Source organism: Myxine glutinosa, chromosome 10 (genome assembly GCF_964187855.1).
Source record: "Myxine glutinosa chromosome 10, kmMyxGlut1.1, whole genome shotgun sequence".
NCBI classification, from domain to species: domain Eukaryota; kingdom Metazoa; phylum Chordata; class Myxini; order Myxiniformes; family Myxinidae; genus Myxine; species Myxine glutinosa.
The window spans coordinates 50,771,283-50,792,530 of NC_136270.1; the positions used below are offsets into that span (position 1 = coordinate 50,771,283).

Here is a 21,248-nt window from a genome sequence, read left to right on the forward strand (position 1 = left end):
ACTTTCTCTCCTCTGTATTGTCCTGAGAGGATGGTTGCCTCTAGGACATGCGGCATCATTTGCTGGATTGTCAATCGTGTTCCATTACACAGCTTTGGTGGATCAAGATTCCTTAGAAGCATGATTGGTGCTCCCACCTTGAGAATCAACCTGTGTGTTGGGAGTCCTTGAGGCTGAAGACTGTTGAGAAACTCAGTTGGGAAGTTTACTGCCTGATCTTCATCTGTCACTTTGTCAAGAGAATCATAATGTCTTTCATGACCGGGAAGTTGGTGGAGGAGCAAATTGTTGATCTCTTGAACAGCATTGTTCTTGGGGGCCAAAATGGCTCTTTCGGCAAGCCATGATGAGTCCTGGAACTGGGTCTCTATATTGGGAAAGACCTTTTTGATCAAGTCATCTTTTGTTTCAACAAACTGTCCAAATGGTAGAGTTATTTGTTCTGATGCATCTTGAGGGTATAGGCCATTGCCAACTTTCAAAAGCTGGCTTGAGAACGCCCCTGCAGTGTTGTCACCAAGAAGGTGGACTCTCATGTTGGTATTCAGGGTAAGTCTTTGCACATGTGGCCAGAAGAGATAAGAAGACTTGATACAGGCCTTGACTTGATCTGCTCTTGTGCCCCATTGGATGACTGGGAGAGTCTGACGAAAGTCTCCAGCCAGAACAGTTGTCACACCACCCATGATTTTCTTGTTGTTGCGAATATCTTGGAGTGTTCTGTTCACTGCTTCGAATGCCTGTTTGTGGTTCATAGTAGCCTCATCCCAGATGATGATTTTGCACTGTTGAAGGATCTTGGCGTTTGCTGAATTCTTGCTAATGTTGCAGGTTGGGGTGTCTTGCTTGGTCAAATCCAAAGGCAGTTTGAAAGTTGAGTGTGCTGTCCTTCCTCCTTCAAGAAGTGCAGCTGCAATTCCACTTGTGGCCACAGCCAGAGCTGTCCTTCCTCCTTCAAGAAGTGCAGCTGCAATTCCACTTGAGGCTACAGCCAGAGCTGTCCTTCCTCCTTCAAGAAGTGTAGCTGCAATTCCACTTGAGGCCACAGCCCGACTGTTGAGAAACTCAGTTGGGAGGTTTACTGTCTGATCTTCATGTCACTTTGGCAAGAGAATCATAATTTCTTTCATGACCGGGCAGCGAACGTCATTATGTGCGACATTACATCACTCCTACGGACATGAAAACATTTGTTTTAGTTAAAAATATATTTAAAATAAATAAAATAGTACATAAATTAAGAATAAAAGAGCTAAAAAACAATTTAAAATACAATAAAAAGCACATTAAAAAAATATAAATATGTACGTACAGTATACTGTACGTACGCGCAACCGCTGATTCGCATTCGGAACAGAGGCGACGTACAGTATTCCTTTACTGTGTCTGTGTTAGCCATGGGTCCGAAGAAGGATAATGCTAGTGTTTCCAAGCGTAATGTGGTTACGATGGACGATAAGGTAAATCTGATTAAAAGGTATGGAAAAGGTGGAAAAGTGTCGGTGATAGCACATAGACCTCATCGCGAATCGGAACCGCAATGCGTCATGGGATCGGAAAGGGGCAATAGCGCCGCCACAAACTACACCATGGAATTGCAGCTGGCGCGGGTTTTTAAACCATTGATATTAAAATAAAAAGTAGCCTATAACCACCGGGATTTTATGCTGATTCCGAATCTGTCTAAAACTTTTCTCCGATGTGTAGTTCTTGAGTTATAAGTGGACATTCAGACAGACAGACAGACACTCCTCCTTTATATATAGAGATAAATAATTCAAGGTGGTATATCAGTAATGGAGATGGTTGGTGTATATAAATAAATAAATAATTCAAGGTGGTTTATCAGTAATGGAGATGGTTAGTGTATACTATATAGACTGACTACTTCCACCTTTTAGAGTTAGATCATACAATCCAACTCCAGATATTGTACAGGTAGTTATAAACACTTTCATTACCTCTTCCGCAACTCATTTAATGTGGGTAGAATGTAGGTTTTAGATCTATAATGGTAAAAGCACGTAAGTACAATGTAGGTTGTATGGGTGAGGAATAGAAAAGGAAAAAAGAAAGCGGTTCATATTGCAACATCATGGAGTGTGTGTGTGTGTGTGTGTGTGTGTGTGTGTGTGTGTGTGTGTGTGTGTGTGTGTGTGTGTGTGTGTGTATCTCGCCATGTTACCATGTTCACTCATGCAATCGCTGCTTTCAGAGGCAATGGAAGCTTCATCTCGGAAGTACACAGGGGATGCTCTGGAGGAATCAATTTCCTGTACATCTGAAGGAGGTAAGACATGTCCAATCACGAGGGCGAATCTTGCCTTCATTGGACAAATGATATCATTTGGAGAAAAACCCTCTATGTATGAATAGCTCAGTTGGTCTTGTGTCTCACAGGTAGTCAGGAGTGGACCTCAACGTTGGAAACTATTCACAAATACCTGCTATAAAAACAATAAGACCTCCATGTTGCACATGCATTGGATAAATAGAGAAAAAAAGAAAGAAAAAAAATAACCACCTTTAGAGGCCATTTTTCCCCGCAAGCGGGGGTTGGCCTTTTTCGGGAACCGTGGTTGTTGTTGTTTTTCGGTCCCCTTTTTGAAGCAATGTTTTACGGCCGGATGCCCTTCCTGACGCCAACCCTTTTTTCCGCCTTTAACGACAAACAGGGAATTACCAGTGAACTGGTACTCAATTTAGCCGACCTCTGAAGGATGACAGGCTGAGTCAACCCCCCTGGCGTTAATTCAGCAATCGACCGGGATTCGAACCCAGGATCCTAAGCTGACACCCTAGCCGCTAGCCCAACACCAGGGATAAATAGAGAAATGTCGATGTAAAATCATATGTGCTGGCAGGTTGTCCTTTGAGCTGGTCTAACCTTTGTAAAGAAGGACAAGATGGATAAACAAGCAAACTCAGGAACAATAAAAACTGGAAATTTGGAAGAAGGTTCGATGGGGTGGGGGGGGGGGGGGGGGGGGTCTATTGAATGCAGTTGAAGATACAATGGGTCGTTCTGCACGAGGCATTTCAGCAAGTGAAGGTGTGCATCCCAGTTCCATCCCGGTTTCCACTGGCGTTTTCCAACAGCGATCGAGGATATGAAACAAGCCAGCTCGCCGCAGACGCAGTAAAGCATGCAGCTGGCCAGCCGAAACATGGGACCTCTGACCCTGCTATTAGGTTTCAGCCTTCGTGACCTCCAGGAAACCTCCAGCCCAAAAGGCAAAGGTCAGAGGTTGCGACACAAGCCAAGTATGCACCGAGAAGGCGCATGCACCCAGTCTGGCCTGCACGTCTGATGTTCTGGCCAGTGTATATTCATATAAAAGAAGCAATGATGAGGATTCTTCCTCTTTTTCTTCGTTTTTGAAACTCCCCATCATTTATCCGAGCTTCCCTGAACGACTGAGTTGTGACTGCAATTTCTTTCAAATTATAGTTCTTTAAAAACAGTGAATTTATTGACAAATATTAATTTCAGGAAAATATTTTAAACATTAATTTATCAATCTGCAAGCATAAAATCAGGTTTTCCTTACTTTCTCAAATCTTCATGGAAGAGAGAGCCGAGAGCAGTTGTTGCGCTATGCAGGACTATGCAGAGGTAGTGCAGAGGTAGTGCAGAGATGATGCAGAGGTATTGCAGAGGTAGTGCAGAGATTATGCAGAGGTAGTGCAGAGGTAGTGCAGAGGTGATGCAGAGGTAGTGCAGACATTATGCAGAGGTAGTGCAGAGGTAGTGCAGAGATGATGCAGAGGTAGTGCAGAGGTAGTGCAGAGGTGATGCAGAGGTAGTGCACAGATGATGCAGAGGTGATGCAGAGGTAGTGCAGAGATAATGCAGAGGTAGTGCAGAGATTATGCAGAGGTAGTGCAGAGATGATGCAGAGGTGATGCAGAGGTAGTGCAGAGGTGATGCAGAGGTAGTGCAGAGGTGATGCAGAGGTAGTGCAGAGGTGATGCAGAGGTAGTGCACAGATGATGCAGAGGTAGTGTAGAGGTAGTGCAGAGGTGATGCAAAGGTACTGCAGAGGTGATGCAGAGGTAGTGCAGAGATGATGCAGAGGTAGTGCAGAGGAAGTGCAGAGATTATGCAGAGGTAGTGCAGAGATGATGCACAGGTAGTGCAGAGATGATTCAGAGGTAGTGTAGAGATAATGCAGAGGTAGTGCAGAGATTATGCAGATGTAGTGCAGAGATGATGCAGTGGTAGTGCAGAGATGATTCAGAGGTAGTGCAGAGGTGATGCAGAGGTAGTGCAGAGATAATGCAGAGGTAGTGCAGAGATTATGCAGAGGTAGTGCAGAGATGATGCAGAGGTAGTGCAGAGATAATGCAGAGGTAGTGCAGAGATTATGCAGATGTAGTGCAGAGATGATGCAGTGGTAGTGCAGAGATGATTCAGAGGTAGTGCAGAGGTGATGCAGAGGTAGTGCAGAGATGATGCAGACATTGTGTAGAGATGATGCAGAGGTAGTGCAGAGATGATGCAGACATAGTGCAGAGATGATGCAGAGGTAGTGCAGAGATAATGCAGAGGTAGTGCAGAGATTATGCAAAGGTAGTGCAGAGATGATGCAGACATTGTGTAGAGATGATGTAGAGGGTAGTGCAAAGATGATGCAGAGATAGTGCAAGGATGATGTCGTGGTTGTGCAGAGATGATGCAGAGGTAGTGCAGAGATGATGCAGACATAGTGCAGAGATTATGCAGAGATAGTGCAGAGATGATGTAGAGGTAGTGCAGAGATTATGCAGAGATAGTGCAGAGATGATGTAGAGGGTAGTGCAAAGATGATGCAGAGATAGTGCAAGAATGATGTAGTGGTTGTGCAGAGATGATGCAGAGGTAGTGCAGAGATGATGCAGACATAGTGCAGAGATGATGCAGAGGTAGTTCAGAGATGATGCAGAGGTAGTGCAAAGATGATGCAGAGATAGTGCAAGGATGATGTAGAGGTAGTGCAAGGATGATGTAGAGGTAGTGCAGAGATGATGCAGACATAGTGCAGAGATGATGTAGAGGTAGTGCAAGGATGATGCAGAGATAGTGCAAGGATGATGTAGAGGTAGTGCAAGGATGATGTAGAGGTAGTGCAGAGATGATGCAGACATAGTGCAGAGATGATGTAGAGGTAGTGCAGAGATGATGCAGTGGTAGTGCAGAGATGATTCAGAGGTAGTGCAGAGGTGATGCAGAGGTAGTGCAGAGATGATGCAGACATTGTGCAGAGATGATGCAGAGGTAGTGCAGAGATGATGCAGACATAGTGCAGAGATGATGCAGAGGTAGTGCAGAGATAATACAGAGGTAGTGCAGAGATGATGCAGACATTGTGTAGCGATGATGTAGAGGGTAGTGCAAAGATGATGCAGAGATAGTGCAAGGATGATGTCGTGGTTGTGCAGAGATGATGCAGAGGTAGTGCAGAGATGATGCAGACATAGTGCAGAGATTATGCAGAGATAGTGCAGAGATTATGTAGAGGTAGTGCAGAGATTATGCAGAGATAGTGCAGAGATGATGTAGAGGGTAGTGCAAAGATGATGCAGAGATAGTGCAAGGATGATGTACTGGTTGTGCAGAGATGATGCAGAGGTAGTGCAGAGATGATGCAGACATAGTGCAGAGATGATGCAGAGGTAGTTCAGAGATGATGCAGAGGTAGTGCAAAGATGATGCAGAGATAGTGCAAGGATGATGTAGAGGTAGTGCAAGGATGATGTAGAGGTAGTGCAGAGATGATGCAGACATAGTGCAGAGATGATGTAGAGGTAGTGCAAGGATGATGCAGAGGTAGTGCAAAGATGATGCAGAGATAGTGCAAGGATGATGTAGAGGTAGTGCAGAGATGATGTAGAGGTAGTGCAAAGATGATGCAGAGGTCGTGTAGAGGTAGTACAGAGTGTACTTGCCCTTGAGCTGTTGTGAACTATTGTTTTGATGTCTGGCAAATCTCTAAACTGCAACTCTGGTGCTTTTCAGGCAGGGCGTTGCTTTGCTGACTGTGCCGTCCTTCGGCTAAATATTAAGCCGGCTGTCCCATATGCTAAAATTCAGTCGTGTACTTTAACTGTTCCATCCCACATTTTGAAAAGAGTAATTGAGTAGAGCATGGTGTACCAACACCCTGGTGGCCTCGCTTGTCTTGCCCTGACCACCGTTGGTGAGAGCATTGGCAATCCGCACTGTGTATTCTCTGCTTCTTGAATGCCGTGGCAGCATCGACATTCTGAAAAGAGCACAGCCTTGAACATAATCTCGATGCAAAGCAGATAATTTGCTTTCTAGATCATCAGACTTGGTGACGTAATGGCTCGAGCATCTGCTCTGAATTTTGGAGTTTTGCTCCCCGGATGAGTTCGAAAGTTCGTTTGCTCCCCGAAATCATACACACTCACCCCGGATGAGTCATACCAAAAAAACTTTTAAAACGGTACGTGCTGCTTCCTTGCTCGATGCTCGGCATTTAAAAAGGATGGACCACGAACAAACAACATTATGTCGGCAGCCATTGCACAGGCTCGATAGGCCAAATGGCTAACCTCACTCTAAACCCTCCTGTGCTGAAGTTCCGTGTAAGAGAACTCTTAGTATACGTTATGATTGACGATTTGTCAAATTTATGTTTATTTATGTCAAATTTATTTATGTCAAATGTCAAATTTATGTCATAACATAAATTGACGATTTGTCAAAAATAAAAAATAAAAAATAAAAAAACATTTGAGTTTGTAAAACTACAAAGTAAAATATATAATATTTTCTTGTTGTCGTTAGAGATTTTTTGTTGAAATGCTCAGCCAAGGATCGAGGAAGAATAAGCAGTTAAAAAACGACATTTGCAGCTTTTTTCTCTCCCACATATCTGAGGCTGTCGTAGCGTTCAACACTCCCACTGCATTTCTCACATTCACTGAACTAGGACCACAGAATGAACTGTGAATGAGATGGATCCAGAGATTTATGGCTTTACAGCCCGCCCGGCTCCAGGCAACGGACTTCATATGTGATGGGAGGTCAGATGTAGAAAAAAACAAACAACCGAGATCGTTTGTATGAAATTTAGAGGTTTAGTGTTTCCTATATCGAGCACGTTGTGATTTCAAATGAACATACAGGATATTAGATCGTCAAAAAATGCACCCTCTGTGTCCTCCTCCTCCCCTTGCTCTGGTTCTTCCATTCGCCATTGCTACTTCAAGTGTCCCTCTACTCTGCTGTTGGTGTGTTTCCACCGTTTCCGCCATGTTCTTTTTCTTCTCTTATGTCTGTCTGGTGCATCCTGTGTTCCAGCTCTTCCATGACCAAAAGCTTCCACTTTGCATACTCAGGCACAGAACAAGGTCTATGCTTTGTTGTTTTACACGTCATTTGTCCATTATTACGTCACTCAAACTCCTATGTAACTCAAATCCTGATTGGCTTGTTTTTGGTCCAACCTGAGCTCATGATGCTGCGATCCCAGGTTAAAATTCCACATGGAGTGTTCGTTTGTGAATTGTTGATGAGGTTCCTCGTCCGAATGTCTAAGCTTCTTCATTGGCCTCAGGAAGTGTAGGAAAAAGTTTTACAGTATAATTGCAGACTCGAGACCAGGTGGGGCGAACCTTTCCTCGTGGAAGGGTCGTAAACGTGCTGCGGCCCGGATGTATACCTTGTGATGTGTTCGTCATTTAAATAATACATATGCAGATAACTCAAACAACTAATATTATTCTGGCTCGTTTTATTGCACAAGTAAAAACGAGTGCAATGTTGCAAAAACAACCTGATTCTTGATAAAGAAATTCAACAAATTCAAACAAATTCTGCCGCCTCTGGAACAAACTCCCTCACTCCCTTCAATCCCTCTCCTCCCTCCAGATCTTTAAAACAGCTGTTCACCACCATCTCTTATCTTCCCCCATCCAAAACCTTGATCTTTTCTACCCCCGCTAAATTCACCCCAGATCCACTTTTTTGAAATACCGACTTCTTTCCTGGAAATCCGAGCAGTGTCCATGTGTTTTATACCTCTCACACCCCCCCCTCCCCCCAAGCCCTCTCCATCCCACAGTTCTCTCGATGTCCCTGCTCTCAAATGTTGTGTTTGTGTCCTTCCCCCTCTTGCCCCATCTTGTCTACCGCTCCCTTTATTTTGTGTTTTATGTGTCGGTTTGACTTTTTGTGTGATTAATGTTAGCTCTTTCACGAGCCTCGATCTTGCATACAAAAAAAATTATAATAAAAAAAATTAAAAAATCCAAAACCTTGATCTTTTCTACCCCCGTTAATTCACCCCAGATCCACTTTTTGAAATACCGACTTCTTTCCTGGAAGTCCGAGCAGTGTCCATGTGTTTTATACCTCTAGCCCCCCCCCCCCTTCCCATGCCTCCGCCCCCCAAGCCCTCTCCCTCCCACAGATCTCCCGATGTCCCTGCTCTCCATCTTGTCTCCCGCTCCCTTTATCATATGTTTTATGTTTTATGTGTCAGTTTGTCTTTTTGTGATCAATGTTAGCTCTTACACGAGCCTCGACCTTGTATCCCAAAAAAATAAAAATTCAAACATTCAAACAAACAAATTCAAATTCAAACAAATTCAAATTCAAACAAACATTGATTGATTCAAACAAATGCTAAACAAAAGTAACATAGGAAATCATACACATTTTAATAATAGTCATACTAATAAACAATTTTAAAGTAACTTACCTAATGTAACTCCAGATATTGCTTCCTTTTGATGAGGGTCCATATTGGAGAGACACTTGTTGCTATTTTCAAGTTGTTTTTGAGTGAATACATGAAATACTGAACAAAATATGACCACCTGGGCCGCACCTGGCTCATGGGACGTCCCCCATGCTTAATCTAGACAAATGAAAGAGCCAATATCCATTTATCTAAAATAAATCATCCTTGATCGGTGATTTTACTTACCTTGAAAATCAAAATACCTGAAAAGAAATAAAAACATTCAATTACCTCCAGGTAGCAACAAACAAATTGACTGCATTGTATCATTGAATATGAATAAAGGAAATGTGGGAATATCCCACTCTAGTTGATTTCAGAAGCAAATCTAAATGACCATCTACAAACTACGTACATACAAACAGTGACATGATAACCTCGTCCTTTACCTGGGCCTCATGTATTCTCCTTCCTCCATCATCTTCCTCTTATGTTATAATAATTTGAGTTCCCTTCCAAGGAACTTTGACGCAAGAAGAGGCCATTCGGCCCCTCAAAGCCTGTGCTATTATTACCAACCAATGGTTCTTTGTCCGTGATGTACAATTTTTAAATGCTGAACATCAATCAAGCAGCAGGTACCAACAGGTACCATTTTTATTTAAAGTCATTGACCCAGACAGACACAAACGCTAGAACCATGACACAACCGAGGAATCTACTACAGACTTGGCATTTAATATGGATTATTTTTTTTGTGGGGGTGAACTTACTTTTCAAGATGTCTTAGAACCAAAAGTTCATTGGAATTATGTTGAAATTATTCTAGGTTTTGTTCATGTGACCTTTAAAAGAAACAAAAAACACATTTGACATTTCGAAACAAATATATTGATCCTTGAAAGTGATGAAAACTGATATCGAACTCAATTCATGGACAGTACTGTGTTAAACTTCTGTACGTTTTCCAGAAGTATCTCTTTATTTTGCACATTAGCCAAAAATGTTTTTAACAAAAACAAAAGTTAAATTACGACTGGGATTACGGACAGTAAAATTACAGTTCAGTACTTCGTGTAACCCCCACGAGCATTCAGGAGAGCACGTACACGTCGAGGCATGCTGTTCACGAGATTTGCCAAGGTTTGGACAGGAATCGCTTGCCATGCAGTGACAATAGTCTGCTGCAATTCACGCACAGAGGCAGGCTGCTGGTCCAAGTGGTCGATTTGATGCGTTAATTCTGCCCACAAGTTCTCTATCGGATTCATATCCGGGGACATGGCAGGCCACTCCATATGCTCTACACCATGGTCAGCAAGAAAGTGTTGGATCATGCGAGCACGATGAGGCTGTGCATTGTCATCTTGGAAGACAAAGTTTCCTCGAAAGGCTGCACGAGCAAATGGAAGCAATTTTTCTTCCAGAATGGCCCTGTACTTGAACTGGTTCAGGTTTCCATTCAGAACAACCAGGTCAGTTTTGCCCCATGCATGAAAAGCAGCCCAAACGGTCACCCCACCACCTCCAGCTTGGACTCTTGGCACTATACAATCTTTGTTGTAGGCTTCATGCACTTGTCTGCGCACTCGGACGTGGCCATCTTGACGATAGACCAGAAATCTAGACTTGTCACTGAAGATCACGTGATTCCAGTGTCCTGGCTGCCATTGACGGTGCTCTCTGGCCCACTGCAATCGGCGCTGGCTGTGTTGTCTGGTCAGGCGTGGCTTTCTCAGGGGACGCCTGGCACGATAGCCTGCTTGAACCAGTCGTTGGTTGACTAGCCTTCTGGATACAGGCACATTTGTCAGTTGCTGCCACTCAGCCCTAAGCCGATTAGCTGAATTGGTACGGCCATTGCGGACTAACCGGTGCAGTTGGCGATCATCCCTCCTTGTGGTTCTGCGGGGACGTCCTGGCCTCGGTATTGGAGTAGGGACACCCCTCTGAGCATTTCGTTTCAGGATCTTTGACACCTGACCTTGAGTGATGCCATACTGCCGAGCAATAGCACGCTGTTTCATGCCGTAATTTCGTAAAGCCACCACTCCATGACAAACAGCATTGTTGAGTTGACGGACCATCTCCAGAGGAAGCGGCAATAACTTTTGGAGACGTGCAGCAGTTGTTTTCCACTAATACAGAACGCAACAACCCTTGTATACCCGACTGTGAAGCCAATCATCAAATGCACCTGTCCGTACATTTTGACCCGCCACCTGTGATATAATCCTGTTGTTGACTTCTTGCTGCGACAGACAATAAGTGACATGGTTCTTTTAACAAATAAATCACCAAAGTGTAAGAGAAACTCACCAGATTTATATACTGAGTTAAGAAAGTAAACCCAAGTCAAGAAAAAAAAAAAATGCCATATTAAATGCCAAGTCTGTATGTAAGAGAGATGTTGGTCTGTGTGTCGCCATTTTTCTCAGATATGGCTGAAAAAAGTTCGTTTTTTTGGAGTTTTTTTTTTAAAATCGCTCAATAGTGCCCATGCCTTTTTAAATTAATGACAGTTATATACATTATACAAGTACACATTCGCATAAATAAATAGAAAACAATCACCAGACATTTGAAAACAAATAAATCAAACAATTCCGGAAGTGTCCGAAGTTGGTAGTACGGCTTCCTCTTCTTCCTGATCGGCATCACACTTAACTCAGAAACGCCACATTCACCCACCAGCATATATATAAACGCCCTTCCTCTCCTGCTTCCTCCCCTCCCCTTCCCTTCCCCCCCTCTCCTCCCGCCCCTCCCCCTCCCGGCAACGCCGGGTACTTCTGCTAGTAATATATAAAATGTTATGGCTTCTCCCTTTCTCCTAGTCATTTCATCACCCCATCACCCCCATCATTTTGTCTTATCTCCTTCTCTTTCATTCATTCCCTAAATTTTTTTTCTCAATTTACCACTTGACCCAATCCACCCAACCCGCGCACCCAGAAGATGATTGATTTTGACAAGTTGTTCACAAACAACTAGACTAACATGTTCATAAAACATTAGTTGAAAGTTCTGTAAATTTCCTTATATTGCCAACAATGAAAATTCAGAAACTGTAGTTTATTTCATTTATGCCTTAAGAATGTGTGATATTATACAAGGATTGTCATTCATTCACGTTCAAATGATTCCTTAATCAGTATGCTTTTGCATCTACTTTCCATCCGATTTCGCTCAATATATTGCCGCACGTGAAAACACCTTCCACGTGGTCGTGGCTATAGTTGCCTATTCATCTTATTTATTGCCCTCTGAGACAGAATGCAGTCTGGGTAATTGATAATCCTCATTAAATTCGCCGCAAGCCGCACTCCTTTTTTCTGCACTGTTCTGAAAATCAACCTACAGATTGTTCTATGTTCTGGCAATACCAATAAAAAGACAATATCAATAGATTACTGAATTAATTTTCATGAAAAGAAAAAATTGCGAGTGAAACATCTCGGTGGCCAAAAGTATCACGGAGAAACGATCTTTTAATTGATTCAGGGGTATATTTTACTTTCTTCTTCTTCCTCTTCTTCTTCTTCTTCCTCTTGTGCACTATTTTCCATACTATAAATGAGCCGTTTGTCTGTCTGTGTGTGTGTGTGTGTGTGTGTGTGTGTGTGTGTGTGTCAACACAATACGTCACAGTATTATACCGCTGACAAGTATTAAAACCCAGTCAATCAGATAAAGATGCTTATTTTTGTCTTATCGAGTATTTTTCTTTAAGGTTAAAGTTACAACTTAGGCTATGAGCCAAGGGGGTTGGTCGGTACCATACAGATGGAGTATGGCTCATTGTGATTTTTAACAAGATATATGTCCCTAGATATGAAAAAAAAGTGATAGCAGTGTATAACTCTCGGCCATCTCTGTGTTATCACCCGAAATATTATTATACGCCCGCTTCGCTTCGCCAAAAAATGTGATATTTGCTAAAATTGGAATAAATATGTTTTTAAGGACCACAGAGTGCCAATAATTTGCATACTGGATGCCAACTAATATAGTAATAGAAATATAGAACATTTGTGGGGGTTATTTATCAAAATATTGATATAATGACAAAAAATATGTTAAATTTAGTGAAAAAGTGGTCGAAATCGCTTCGAGTTCAGAATTCACATTGTACATTTTTGTCAATATTTCAAAGATGAAAACTCCCAGAGTAACATTTGACCCCTCAAAATCTTCGCAAGGAACCACTGCATTGGAATATATCATTACTTTGTAATATGGTGGTTGTTTGGGGCACATATTTTGGCAAAGTTCAAAATATGTTCAACCATACCCCCTAACCGTTCAACCAACCGTTCAACCATCTTGACTGAAGGTTCCTTGCGAAGATTTTGAGGGGTCAAATGTTACTCTGGGAGTTTTCATTTTTGAAATATTGACAAAAATGTACAATGTGAATTCTGAACTCGAAGCGATTTCGACCACTTTTTCACTAAATTTAACATGTTTTTTGTCATTATATCAAAAATTTGATAAATAACCCCCACAAATGTTCTATATTTATATTACTATATTAGTTGGCATCCAGTATGCAAATTATTGGCACTCTGTGGTCCTTAAAAACATATTTATTCCAATTTTAGCAAATATCACATTTTTTGGCGAAGCGAAGCGGGCGTATAATAATATTTCGGGTGATAACACAGAGATGGCCGAGAGTTATACACTGCTATCACTTCTTTTTCATATCTAGGGACATATATCTTGCTAAAAATCACAATGAGCCTTACTCCATCTGTATGGTACCGACCGGTAAATTTGGGGGGTCTGGCTCATAGCCTAACTTGAACAGTACTCAGTGGAGAGTATACCTCCGCCAGGCTCAACAGTTTACGTTTTGTATCCCACTGATAGGCCGGATCTGGATTCGGATCTGAACCAAAATGGAATCAGCTTCTTATTGTCGCCGAACCAACTTGTCCGCCTAGTTTTGCTATAATCCGTTCACAACTTTTTGTGATATCATGCTATATATCGTTTTTTGTCCCTATTACTCAATGGCGAAGAATCACTTATTTTTTTACTTTATTTTATTTCTTCCTTTATTTTTATTTTATTTTATTTAAAAGTCACTTATTACACTTAAAAAAAAATTGTTGTATCGGGATTAGTATTTGGATCTTCCCTCAAATCGAATTGATTTGTCCTTGTCACACACTCAAATAGTCCACCAAGTTTCGTCTGAACCCCTCCACAACTTTTTGAAATATCGTTTTTAGCCCAAACATTTAATGGTGAAGAATCACTATTAAAATTCTCGTGTCCAGATCCGGATTAGAATCTTCACCAAAATTGAATCAATTGTTCCTCTTCACACACCCAACCTGTCCACCAAGTTTCATCCGAATCCGTCCACAACTTTGAGATACTCTGATGTATATAGTTTTGGCCCTATCTCTCAATGGTTAAGAATAAAAATGATCGGATCTGGATCTTCACCAAAATGTAATAATTTTGTTCTTGTCGCATACCCAACCTCTCCACCAAATTTCATCCAAATCCGTCCACAATTTTTTGAGATGTCCTGTTCACAAACAGACAAACGGACAGGGGTGAAAACATAACTTCGATCCATCCACCTTCGATGGCGGAGGTAGAGACCAAACCTAATGGATGGAGACAGCCAATCAATCACAGTATTGCTTCTATAGTTTTCTTACCAACATTATTTCTTTATTTTATTTTCCTTTTTAACTCAACTGGACTATGTCCAGCTGAGTTTTTGTCGACACCCAGTGTCCGTCGTCCGTCCGTCTGTCTGTCTGTCTGTCGTCTGTAAACAATTCGACGTCTATGCTCTAAAAGTCACAAATATTGATTAAATTTGATGAAACTTGTTATGCAGCATCTTTAAGACATAAACTAGTTTGGGATTGCATTTGGGCGTTGCACGCCCAAAAATGGGCGTGGCAGGGCGGCCATATTGAAAAATCAATTTTTGTCATATATTTTTAGCACATATAAACTATATAGTTTGTGGTTCTATTATGCATATTCTAACCATATTGATATAGACCAGTTGAGTTCAGGTTCCTTGGAACCTCTCTAGTTTTTGTGGTAGTGACGAGAGGACATGGAAAAAGGGAAGGTTCAAATGAAGAGCGAGAGCAAACTTGACAAAGGAAGAGCACATGGGAAGAACGGAAAGGGTGATTAGAAAAGGGGAAGGCACACATAAGGGAAAATACACACAACTACCTAAGTACAAGCACAGACAGGGCATTTTATTAGATTATCTCTTCTTCTCTACTCCTATTTATATTGTTACGTTTGTAGGGGGGTAGGCATTGATTACCTTAGTCCAGGTAGAATTGCATAGGTAGTGTGCTCTGACTGTTGTGAAGAAGAAGAAACCCTCATGTATCATAAGTATGGATCCGGTAGACCATATGTCGTGTAAGAGCGTATCTTCGTTCACATCACGAGGGGTGGGGTTATGTTAATTAGTTCGGGATTATAGGTAATTAACACCCTGTATGTAATGGCCTCTGTTATTTTTCCTCTGTTCCTTATGACACATGCATCACACACACCTAGCCAGACAATCACACATTTAGAACACGAAATAAAACCAACCGGAAGCAGGACATTGAGCACTACCGCTGATAACACCAACCTGGTGAGCACACAGGCACAGGCAGCGGTGTGAGGCCATGCCCCGAAGAGCAGTGATTGGTCCGGAATCTGGATCAAGCAAGGACTGCTAAGATGGCACTCGCTGATAGGAGTGGACACGGAGATGTCGTTGTCAGAGCCTTGAGTATAAAAGAACGCTCTGGCCAACATATTTTCTCTTCTTCTTTGTCTCCAGAGTCCTGGCTTTGACAACAAACGGTCGTGTCCCCACATCGCTCTTCTTCGTCTTCTCGTGGCTGGCTCGCATCTTCGGGCTTTGGTGTTGGTGTTGGTGAACGAGATCGTGAGGACAAGCGTGGCTGGGGCGACTGAGCAGGCATGGCCTGTTCACTTCGCGCACCGAGCCTGGAGTGAGCGGACCGCATGGACAGTGCAGCCTGTGGATTCCCGCACAAGAACATAGATGCCTGTGACGAACCTGGTCCGATTCCTGATGAGGTTCAAGAGCAGCTTGGAGCTAAGTGCCCACAAATTAACGCATTATTTTCACAGTTATTTTTCCCATTGTTTGTATTTGAGTCTGTATGGAGGCACTCCAGATAGGACATTATTTTATCGTGCATCATTTGGTTACCGGCATTTCTTCAATAAAGCCGGTATTTTTGGACATTGAATTCTGTGTGGTTTGAGTTAATTGATTATTCAGGTGCGAAGACGTCAGGTGGAAGCCGTCCAGGTAGGTTCGTCATCCTCCTTTCCCTCACGTGTAAAGAATACCATTATTTTTGGATTGAATGCCTTGGAGTTAAAGCTCGTTTGGTTATCCGTGTCGCCCTGCGGTGCTCACTACAGGATAGTCACATAACAATATTATCATCCTTTTATAAAAAAAACAACAGGAAGAATGAATTTGACTGATTATAAATAAACGACATTCAATTTTCACCCTCACATTTTACTCCAAGCACTTCTGTATAGTACCTTTCTAAGACCTTCCATGTTCCTGTATAGTGTATAATATGATGGACTTTCTATAAAGTTCTGTGGATTTATTGTCTTAATAAACACGGATTTAACTTGTAGGATTCTGCTATATCACTATTATATTAATTACTAGTTTTATTGTTATCATTTTTATTATTAATATTATATTATTTTATATGGCTTCCAAGCCAACAGGCAGGAAAGCACATTGTTATTTTTGGTATTAATATTATAGTTCAACTGATTTGTGTGAAACGACTTTTGAAAACAAGCCCGATACTCTAACAACGGCGTAGCCGGGCTAGGATCTGCTTGCCCCATGTCATGTGACAATATCCTCAACTCTGATTGGTGGATGTTTGTGAGGGACATACATACATACAATGGACGGATAGACAAACGCTGTTCCAGATGGTATTGCCCTATGGGATATGCTGTAAAAATATGGCTGCCGAACCACCTGACCGATGACATCATCAATTTTTTTTCGCGACCAATTTATCCCTAGATTACGCACAATAAATTTCATACTGATTGGATCAAGCGTTATCCTTGTCGATTTATGACATCATAATGAAGGCACCTATAGCATCATCATTAACATCTGTTATTCGCCATGGGGAGTACTTTACAATTAGTCAGTTGAGTCATCTTTAAATTTTTTCCATGGAGCGGTTTCAGAGATATAGAAGTGCAAAGTTTTTCCTTGACGGGATGACAAATGACATCATAATTAAGAGTAGAAATTCTACAGTACAAGGCGCTCCTACGGTGTAAATTTCATGTCAATTGGACCAACGGCTGCAGAGAAAAACAAATTTTAAAGGGAATAAACCTGCATAATGCCGGCGGATGAGACACACACACACACACACACACACACACACACACACACACACACACACACACACACACACACTGTCACGTCTGAAGCTCCCGTTAAAACAGGAACCTCAACGCTGAGTTAGACTCGTAAGATTGGCCGAACGATCTTTTATTATTTATTTTTCTACGTTTTTGTTCACGAGTTATCAAGTGACCACTATATTCGTCATGTGTGTGCGTCTGTCTGTGTGTGTATCTGTCTCTTTGTGTGTCTGTCTGTCCGCAGCATAACTACCCGATGATATCATCCGATCTTGATGAAACTTGGGTGGGAGGTTGATATCATGATCTAGTTGTGTCCTGCCTAGAGTGGGAATATTGGGCCCATTGTGGGCGGAGCCACGCCCAAAAAAGATGTCTTTTTAGGGGGTGATCGATTTCAAGCTTCATCTTCTCCGAGGGGTTTAATCTGACAGGGGTTTCGGTATTTGGTTCGGCCAATGCCATGTGTCTAGCCCCACGGAGCTCGATTTTGCATTTTTCATTTTTTTTCATTTTTTTTTCCCATTTCATTTTTCACCTTATTTTCGGTATTGTGGAGCTAACTAACCTCATAACTGATTATACATTATTTTCTATCTCATTTCAAGGTCAATAACCTTCGTTTTGACATTTCCGGGCCTGGCCTGTCCGGGCCTGTTTCGGTTATAGTCCGTCCATTGTCATTGAACACCGCTCGCTCGTGAACCATCGTCGTCTCCTGACTTGTTTAATTTAAGTGATTCAAACTTTACTGTTCACCAAGGAAGTTCAATTGGGCCAGGTTAATGGTGGGAAACGGAAGCAGATAGCTGAAGCAGGTTTTCTTACCTTTTAAAGGGTTTATTTATAAGTAAACAGGGAAAAAGATAACAAGACCCTATAAACAAAAACGGAACAAACCATATGATTCAAATGGACACAAAGGTAAATGGGGATATTCAAACTTGTATGTACAATGATTGTTAATAAAATAATTCCTAACCCACTATTCCGAAGCGAACCCGAGCACAATGGAGGTGGTTCTTGGTGTAGAATCCAGCGAAGATCCATGTTCTCCACCAGGCCTCGTGGCCCCTGTCTTTTAAACGACCCCTTGTGGGGGTGCAATTGGTCCTCTTCAAAACATATGGACCATACTACACTTGCCACGGTCTAGCTATGGACCCCAACCCCCACCCCACTTCCGCGTAACAATACATACACCGGACGGCAGAAAAACGCCGCTGTTCCAGGCGCATTGCCCTACGGGCTACGCCGTAAAAACTCTTACAGTTGGCTATGCCAATCTGTGTATGCCTACAGCACATCCTCGGAACTTGATGCCAACGATTTTGTTTTTTTAAATTCTGTCCTGTATTGGTGGCCATGTTGGATTTTGTCCCAAACATAAAGCAATCTTCTCCATAACTGCAATTTGTCAAACAGCTACCCCGAGGCGGCAATGAAGTATGATTTTGAAGCTCCTATCTAAAAACTCTCGAAGCTCACTATTGGTCGAATGTGTTACGTCATTACAAAATACTGAATTTTGGCAAAATAAGTAGCTTACTATATGTAGTTTGGCCCGCTCACGCGGAATGGGCCTCAATAAGTAACATAGCTTGCTTACATATTATTTCTTGCTGATGCTGAATTTTTGCTCAATTTCCCCAGAAAACATAAGAATGGGGGCTTCATGTACCTGGCAGATCTGGACTGTTTGGCAGCCGACAGCAATGTTCACAGTTGTAGTTCTTATTAATATTATTATTAGATTATTTTAATGGAACGGTGCTCAGTAAGTACGCATTCCATTATTATTGATTTTCAATAATTTTTACATTTTTCTTTTCCCACAACAGATTTCAGCTCAATTATGTTCTTCACCTGTTCGTAACCAAGTTTCTAACGTCTTTTGCGGTGTTAAAATGCAATAGAAAATGGCATAATGCTGCATTTATATTGCCTTTTAGTGTTCCCTATGCCATCTTGCACACATGGAGGGAGGTATGTGGTTATAATGAACAAGGATGTGGTTTGACTTGGTTGCAATGTAACATGGCACGAGGCTTGGAAACCACAACTATGGTAAATTATATTTACCAGTTCAGTCATTGATAAGAAAAAAGAATTTTGATAATCTCAATTTGGGATGTAACAACACAGACTTGCATACACACTATGTTGCTTTTGTTATCAAATAACCTAATTCACCTTTATACTAGGAAATACAAGAGGAACATAAAGAGTCAATCCCAGTTAAAATCTAACAATTTAACCTGAGATAAAAATTAATATAGAGCTCCTACTCTATAACCCAACCACTAATTTATAATACCGATTCAGAATGCGTCATATTGTAGTCTTTCCAAGTCTGGTGGCCATATGTTCTAGTCCTACATATAATATATGTACAAGCTCCACAATATACTGTATACATCAATGATCTTTAGAGAATTGTTTACTCTCATTTGTCACACATGTATGTAAAATATTGTTGTGAATTTTGGGTAGGGCAAATATAGATCCAGGTAGATCTGCTTAGGTATTATGCTCCGGCTGTCACGATAGGGAACCTTACCTGTAATAAGTTTGTTTAGGCGGTTTGTTCGGATTAAGTGTATATCTCTGATCATACAAGGATGATCGTGTGATAGGTAGAGTAGGAATTATGCTAGTTCCCCTGTGTGTCAGACCTGGTTATCATTCCGGTGTCCCGTATGGCAATGCACTGATACACAGTAGTTAGGCCCATTAGCACCACACTAATTAAATCCCCCCTCCGCCACAATAACTTATGGAAGAACAGACCGGAAGTGGCTGCGCAGTATTACACCATGGCAGCAAACATCGATCAGGCAGGCAATAGCCACGCCCAGAAGGACTCGTGATTGACAGGGGGGGGAGGGACGAGGAGGAGGCAGGTTGCCGATTGGCAGAGTATGGAAGGTGAAGGACGTGCCACACTGATTGGCCACTGACAGATGGCATAACACCAAAGGTGCGAAGCACTCGTCCAATCAGTGAGGAGGGCGAGAAAGACCAGCAAGAAGTGACGTGCTGATTGGAAGGGAAGCGCGAATGACGTCAGACGACGTCTGATAAAAGTGAGGGAGACAGACATTTTCTCTCTCGGTTCTTCGATCCCTGGGTGGCTGGATGTTCAATTTGGACGCTTTTCCCTTCTTATCCTGTTGCCTTCGTGCATTCCTCTGCCGTCGAGTCTCGCATCGTGGTTCCGGGAAAGCGAGCAATTCCACGTGGATGGAGCCAAGCACGGCTGGAGGAGCGAGCTGCACGTGACCGTTCGAGTCACGCGGAGGGCCTGTGGCATGCCAGCAGACGAGACCGGGCCGAGCGGGTGGCTCGGTGGGCCCAGTGGAGCGTGAACAAGGACGCATCGGGGCCTAGTCCACGCCAGAGCCTGAATCGCCTAACGATTCCTGACGGACGCTGCATCCAGACAGAGATAAGCCAGCACCCACAAACACAACGATTGCTTTATTTATCCTTCCATTTGTGCTTGTATTTGAAGTGAGGTGTGGGGACGTCCCGATTTAGGAATATAATTTATTTACCGGCACGTTTCTTTGTATTGGCGTTCAGCAATAAAGCCGCGTTTATTTTTGTACCATAAATCGGGTTTTTGTGAGTTACTTTTCGCAGGTTGAAGACTGCGCGCGGACCGTCAGGTAAATCCCGCTTTTTCTTCTTCTTCCCTTTCTTCCTCCCGCGCATATGGAGTGAAGTCCGCCATTGATCATCGCCTCATTAACGCTCGACTGCCATTCGTGATTTCCCCGGTCTTAACCGAGGGGGAGTCACATGACAATATACATGGGGCACTGCCCTAGGTGTGCTTTGTCCAGCGGTGATTTCAGGCCATGTTTGACATTGAGAAGCGATGGAGTTATTGGCCGCATGGTGGTTACCTTTTGCCAGTGGGTCGGCGGTAACACTGCCTGACCCCACATCCCAGTATACACTTAAATAGCGGCCTTTGGTGGCCTGAAAATGGACGTCAAGGCCAATGTGTGGTACCTTAAATCCTTGCCCAGATTCTGAAGTACCTACACCTAAAATTTGGGGCCTCGATGTGCTATGGTTTGGCTGTGAAAGAATGTGTAA

General features: G+C 42.5%; 1 protein-coding gene across 1 annotated transcript in view; it reads right to left on the reverse strand.

The window, feature by feature from the left end:
* LOC137434527 (src kinase-associated phosphoprotein 2) overlaps positions 1 to 21,248 on the reverse strand; it is a 237,025-nt gene that overhangs the window by 176,861 nt on the left and 38,916 nt on the right. Inside the window, exons 3-4 of the mRNA XM_068127640.2 lie at positions 8,940 to 8,956; positions 2,186 to 2,281 (exon numbers count right to left, since the gene is read on the reverse strand). Of these exons, the coding sequence (XP_067983741.1) occupies positions 2,186 to 2,281; positions 8,940 to 8,956 (113 nt within the window). The remainder of the gene's footprint in view (positions 1 to 2,185; positions 2,282 to 8,939; positions 8,957 to 21,248) is intronic.